Source organism: Centruroides sculpturatus, unplaced genomic scaffold (assembly GCF_000671375.1).
Source record: "Centruroides sculpturatus isolate CEXI.00-Female unplaced genomic scaffold, Cexi_2.0 scaffold207, whole genome shotgun sequence".
Taxonomy (NCBI): Eukaryota; Metazoa; Arthropoda; class Arachnida; order Scorpiones; family Buthidae; genus Centruroides; species Centruroides sculpturatus.
Window position 1 is genome coordinate 229679 of NW_019384378.1, and position 7269 is coordinate 236947.

A 7269-nucleotide genomic window follows, 5' to 3' on the forward strand; every position below is an offset into this window, starting at 1 on the left:
TATTTATTATATTTAAATTTTATATTTTATATTTCTAAATATCGTTCCTAGATGGCAGCATCTTAGTATGTATATTTTTTTAGGATTTAAATCAAAGTTTTTCTTATTGTTTTATATATTTTTTTTAAAATAAAATCTATACTTTTTTAAGGTAAAGTAAGCAATTCCTAAGACATTTTTGTCATAAAAAAATATATAGAATAACAACAGAAGAAAGATTTATTTTATATAAAATCAAAAAGTTATTTTGGATTATTTATAATGTCTTTCAGATAAAGTTCTTATCTTACATTAACAATAGATTTTGAAGCTTTTATTTTATTTTTTAAATTATATTTTTTTCGTCTAATTCTTTTTAAAATATTATATACACATTTTATAAATTTATTATATTTTTATATAAAATTTATAAGGTCTGTATGTATGTATACAATACATTATATTATGTAACGTGTGGATCTTATTAATATACAAGAAAAAGATATAAAAATATAAATATAATATTATTCATTCATTGTAATTCTACTAAATTGTAATTAATAAAACAGTTAATTACAATATATAAGCTGAATAATGTTATAAAATTAATAAATTTGACAGAAAAATAAGGTTTACTTCACTTAAAACACCGTTTTAATTGGTGTATTTTAATATTAATATATTAAATCTTTACTTTAGATAAGTTTAATTGTTTAAATCTTAATAATTTAATGAGAATATTTAATTTTTTGGAAGGATTTATTTCATATATCCTGTGAAAACTACAGGGAGCCATACAGTTTGATTCAATTGAATGATCAAGTGATGTTTCGTAGCCATCACCTGAAATTCAACACTCACTTAGATTTTCCCCATTGTTCGATTCTTTTCAGTGTTTATAAAGAAAAGAGAAGAAAAAAAGAAACTGCAAAAAGAAATTCTTGTTGATAACCGAACACTCTCGTCTTTATAGATTTGCTTTAGGGGACACCAAACTATTTGGAGGTTTGCAATCAATCCAGCTTTGATTGTTCATTATAGCTGCAGTTATTTACACAGAGAGAGAAAGACAGATCTCATTGCAGGATTGACATTCCCTTCATGCTTATATCTATCCTATTTACAGTTAATAATTAATTCTAGGTTCATTAGATAGTTAATTACTTTTAATCGTATAATATGCGACAATTTCATTAAAATTACGAAAAGAAATATTAATGATATTTTATTTATTTAAATTTAAATCTAAATTAAAACAATATATATATATATATCTTTTATTTGAAATATAATTTAATTCTGAGTGGAAGTTTTAGTGACTTTCATATATTACCTGTCTCAGTAAATGATATCGTGTGTCTGTCATTAACAATGAGCTTAGCTTCAAGAGTGAAACGATGACACACAGAAATGATAATGGCCAAGTTTAATGGAAACACCTTCCCTTTCATTTTATCTGAATGTCATTTTAAGTTCATCTCTTAAATGTTCAATTCTGTTAGATTCAATTCTATACTTTCAATGAATTATTAAATATTTTTATATATTACAATACAAACGTTATAGCGGGGCTGGAATTAGATGCAGGCCCTTCGCTTTCACTAAACAATACATATAAAGACTTAAGACTTTAAGCTACAGGCTCATATAACGAGGCCCTAAACTTCAGCTTAGAATATATTAAATCGATATTTTATATTATCGAATGAATACAGTTTAATTTCCTTGAATCGCGAGCAATGAAGAGGTAATTACCCAACGTGTAGTTGGGTAACTCTTCATTGTTTTTATTATATAAATAATTAAGATTTTATTGCAATTTTACAGATAATATAGTTTATATAAACTTAATATAATCGTAACACTATTTCATACATAAATCTTAAATAAATCTTTTATAATTGGATTTAATTAAATATATAAAGTCATATATTAATTTTCCAACATGATTAGGAATCGGTAAGATTTATTATTTCATAGAAAAACACTATTTAAGCTACGTTATCAGAAATATTTCATGAAAAAAACTATGTTCAAATATTTGTGATAAACAAGGGATAAGGCGAAGATAGAGCAAAAATGATCCTAAGAGGATTTTCGTATTTTGCTCCCTCGCATCATTTTGCTTATGGATATTTTGCGATAAATATTTCATAACTTTTGTTATATATACTTATACATATAACTTTAAAATATTTATAAAATATAACTCTATTTTAACCTTTAAAAGAACAAATATGGATAGTTTTTTTTTTGTGTGTGTTCTAAATTTACAAAATAAAATAATTTCTCTATTTATTCAATGGAAAATTGTTTAATTTTTTAACAGTTATCAATAGTTAACAATTTACTTTCTACTTTCATTATCTTAAACCAAGTAGAACCAATAACGAGGAAAATCATTGGTCAAATAGTTCCATCTAATTTGGAACGAAACAACTAAGTAATTAGGTATCATTCTAACGAAAAGGCATTCTTGATTAATTAGGATTGAGTAATATTTCAATGACGGAAGCTCCTTTAACTAATTTACTCGAATGATCAGTTTAATAAGTGGTTTGCAAATAAGATCAGCGAAGGAGGAGGAAGATGACTTTTTGTTTCAAATACTAATTATAACGATAAGCTGAAAGTATAATTAATGTTTTTTAATGCTAAAGATAAGAAAAAAAATATCAATAAAATGGAGGAAAAAATAAATTCGTTTTCTTTTGACTTCTTCAAATTTTCTTAATTAACTGATCTCATTTTTTTTTCTTATTTAAAGTATTTTTNATCTGTTGTTTTGTAATATGATATCCTATGGTTTTTATATAAGTTGCTGTATATTATTCTATACAATTGTCATAAAGACTTACAAAACGAATCAAACTACAAAGTAAAGGCTATTGTATCTACTATAAAAGTTACGTAAATGTATTGCTTGATTGTACTTTAAATATTAAAAAAACATTTAAAAAAACAATCAACTGAATTACGTTATCCTTACTACACAATTATACATTACCTATCACTTGTATTCCTTAGTACTAAGACAAGTAAATGAATGGACAAGTAAACATGAAATTCGTTTCCCTTTATACCTCAGAGAATGGCGATCATTCTATATAATTTTATTGTCAATAAAATCAGCATTAATTTATCTATAAATCCTAACACTTAATTTCTATATAAAACTTCTAAAAAATAGAATATAATCGAACGAAAAAACGACCAGAAAGGGGTGAATAATTTTAAAATAGGAAACTACAAAATCTCGTGCTGCCATCTCTTGAGAATAAAATGATTTAATTCATTTTATATCTTTTATTATACTTCTATTGTGTATCAATCCAATCCACTTTTCAACAAAGATAATACGTTTCTTAACAATAAAGAATGTAAAAAATTATTGTATAATAATAATGGATAACAATAAGAAAACAGACTTTTCGAATTTCTTAAAGGATAGAGGTTACACATTATCTAACAGCGTAGGAAGAGGATCCTTCGCTGATGTAAGATTAGCCTTCAGTTCTTTAAATAGGAAAAAAATTGCTGTTAAAATAATGTCCAGAGAGAAAGTTCCTAAAGAATTTCTCAATCGATTTTTACCTCGTGAAATCGAAATTGTAAAAAGAATTAAACATCGAAACATCGTTAGTTTCATCGAATGCGTGGATATGAATGACACAATATATATATTTATGGAATTTGTAGAAAATGGTACATTACTACAATTACTAGAAAAAAAAAGATTTATAGAGGAAGAAATGGCATGCAAATATTTTCATAACTTAATTGATGGCATAGCTTATCTCCATAAGAATGTAAGATACGTGTATTTATTGATAATTTACTGTATCTAATATATTTATATATTAATTACTTTATAACTTATTTAGGGAATTGTCCATCGTGACATCAAGTGTGAAAATTTATTAATTGATAGATTTAATATTATCAAAATTACCGATTTTGGATTTGCTCGCCATTCTTTACCAAATTATTTAATTGGAGAAAATGAAAATAAAGACAGAGATTTAATATTAAGTACTACCTTTTGTGGTAGCTTAGCATACGCTTCTCCAGAAATTTTAAAAGGTTTACCATACGAGCCTCATATGTCTGATATTTGGAGTGTGGGAATTGTATTATATGCTATGGTATGCGGGCGCTTACCATGCCAATCTGACGATTACAAAACTATACTTAAAGAGGTGACTACAAAAATTCATTTCCCAGTTAATCCTCTAATATCTAAATTATGTAAAGAATTAATTCGTGCAATACTTTCCCCTTTGGAATCGAGAATTTACATACCACAAATCATGGCGAATCAATGGTATAAATATCAATTTCCCTGTTTATCGAAGAAAATAACAAGAAAGAAAACTTTAATTTCTAAACATTCGAATGATCTACAAAATATGTGGCCAAATTTTAGAAATATATTAAAAAATTTTAATTTAAAATCACAACCGAAAGAGAAAAGTTTAGATATTTTAATTAAGAACAAAATGGAAATGGAAAATGTAGATCAAAATTTGATTTTTAAGAATTTAGAAGCTCTCGGAAAATATTTTCTAAGTAATGAATGCATCGATGATAAAATAAATGAAATTTTGGATGAAAATCATCCAAGAAATTCTACAGTTTCATCCATAAAAGATGATAAGTCACATTCGAAAATTCATGAAAATTCACATTCTCTTGCTTCTGAAGCTATGGATGATGATGATAAGAATGAAAGAAATTCACAAAAAATCAAAGATGAATTTAAAAATTTAAAAACAACAAATGATTCGTTTAATTTAACTCAGAAAAAATTCAACGAAGATTTCTTAAAAGATGAAGTAGCCATTAACGTTAAAGAATTAGAAATTCAATCAAGTTCATATCTTGTAGAAGATTCGTCGACAGAAATTAAAGATTTATCAAGTTTTAAATTTTATAAAAAAGATGATAAAGTTATACAATATAATGAAGAAAGACTTATAAGAGAATGTAACATTTCGGATGAAGAAAGAAACATAAAAGAAGTTGAAAAACAACAATGCGATTTCGCTTTGTCAAAGAACAAATCGAAATAAAAAGATGATTTCTGAATTGTCAATAAATATTCTAAATTCTTAAATTAAATTTTTAAGAAAGAAACTCGATAATTATATTAAATATTTATATATTCATTATATTACTTATGTACACTTAAAAATATACATTGCCTAGTGTTAAACTATTATATACACTCTAGGATAAAAGTATGGAATAAATGGTGGGCCGTTTCGTGTTTGTTAATAGAATTAAGAAGAAATACAGACAAATTACACTTATTATAATGAATTACAGTTGTCAACATTGTTACTTTACTTTCTTTTTTACATTACTTTTCATACTAACGTGCAACGTGTTATCCGAGTTTGCTTCTGAATAGATGCCAGTTTAATAATTTTTCATGAATGTCCTCTCAGAAAGCTCTCTACACCTCCCAAAGTGTTACATTGCCTCTGCCATTCAACCAATTCAGTTTCTTTGGCTTTTTTATTTTACTTTTAAACTCGTCTGCTTTACCGTACGCTTCACAATACTCCGTGCAGTCGATCTTTATATATTTAATTATTAAAAATCAACGATAGACTGTATTATATTCTATAAACTGTTCGTGTGGTTCTTAACCATACAGACTCTATATGGTAAAATATGTGACTATTTGGAGTTAACGAAGTTTTCTAAGAAATTCTGTCTAAAAGTTACTGATATATGTAATTTCAAGTGTATAAAACTCTTGGAAATGTGTAAACAACTCCGAATATACAGACACAAGCTTTGAATTATATATATATATAGTATAATATAGATTAAAATTCAACGTCAAACTTATAGAAAATGAATTATTTAAAGCTTATTATCAGATTTTTCGAAACTTGTGTTGAATTATTTGTATTTTAAGATAAATTTATGTAAATATAGCCATAAATCTGACATATTTTATAACCTTTTTTGTCTGTTGTGATTAAAATGCAAACTTTATCCTATTTTATAGCCTATATATGTACTGTATATATGAAATTCTTATGTTATTGATGTAGATAAAGTTATTAAAGTATAAAATATTTAATATATCACACAACTATTTTGTAAAGATTTTACTAAAGTGTAAGAAATTCTAAACGTCTCTTTGTTTGTCCGCTATAGAAATTAAAGGAGAGTTTTCTACAGATATACAGAAAGATTTATCAAGGTTTAGTAAAGTCGTTAAAGCAAATTAAATTCTTATTATTCTATCTAGAAGGCTCCAAAGAGGTTTAACAGCAACAACCAGCGGAATACCCGGTGTTACTCGGATACCTCCGCTGGTTACAAATACTTGTGTCTAACTAAATACATATTGTCCAATTAGTATTTTAATTGATACAGTACAGTATATGAGGCTACGAACTATTTCCTAATCAGTAATCTCTTATAACGAACTATTATCTCTGTTAACTAACTTTTGGGCTTTTCTATATATTAATTTGAATAGTAAAAACAAAATAACTATGTATGTTCTTTAAATTATTTAATTAAAAGTCGTAAAATTTAATTAGATAAGCAGTTAAATACTTTATATACAATTAAAAGCATTAGAAAAGTCATAATCATCCTTACGCTTAATGAAATGTATTCCTTAAGTACTTAACTGATACTTTAAGTAGTTAAGAATCTTTATGTTTAAACACATTTCACCAACATTTTTTAATCGCTCCAACAAAAATTCAGTTATAAAATCATCTAAAAATGTACGAAAAGGATTTATTTCATAAGAAAAAATATTTTCTAATACGTAAATTTCCTCGAATAGTTTGTTAAATGAATCAGTTCTTAAATGCATTTAATTGTCTATGATTCTATTAAGAAAAAAATCCACATGTATTGTGAATAAGGCATTAACTATGCAAATCTAAGCCATTAACTGAAATTGAATGAGTAAAGATAAAGAAATAGGATAAATACTAAGAATTAAATTTCTATGCTTACTCCAGTAATCTGATCTTTATTTTTTTTTTCTGAAAGTTTTACAATAGGTAAACAAATTCAATACGGTGTATTTTTAAGGATTAAAATAAAAATTACACACAAAAGTTATAGCAAATGTCTTTATAAAATCCTCACAATTTTGTCCAGAACACACAAAACAAGGTTAACTGACTTTTAGGCCATAATATATAAATAAAGGAGAAGATTTATAATATCAATAATTAACATTCGTATTCAATACTATTCAATTGAGACAAAAATTAACATTACTTTTACATGTGTAGGAACCACTAC

The 7269-nt window shown here is 25.4% G+C and overlaps 1 protein-coding gene across 1 annotated transcript; it reads left to right on the top strand.

Moving 5' to 3' along the window:
- The first annotated feature begins 3334 nt into the window (after positions 1 to 3334).
- LOC111617676 (testis-specific serine/threonine-protein kinase 4-like) lies at positions 3335 to 5138 on the top strand. The gene is made up of 2 exons (XM_023358963.1): positions 3335 to 3788; positions 3864 to 5138. The coding sequence occupies exons 1-2, from the start codon at positions 3384 to 3386 to the stop codon at positions 5049 to 5051; spliced, it is 1593 nt and encodes a 530-aa protein (XP_023214731.1). The 5' UTR covers positions 3335 to 3383; the 3' UTR covers positions 5052 to 5138.
- Positions 5139 to 7269: the final 2131 nt, after the last annotated feature.

Excerpts from the sequence above, each read along its gene's own strand:
- LOC111617676 (XM_023358963.1), top strand. The coding sequence starts at position 3,384 with ATGGATAACAATAAGAAAACAGACTTTTCGAATTTCTTAAAGGATAGA. Across the intron at positions 3,789-3,863 it reads TAGCTTATCTCCATAAGAAT|GGAATTGTCCATCGTGACAT; the intron begins GTAAGATACGTG and ends TAACTTATTTAG.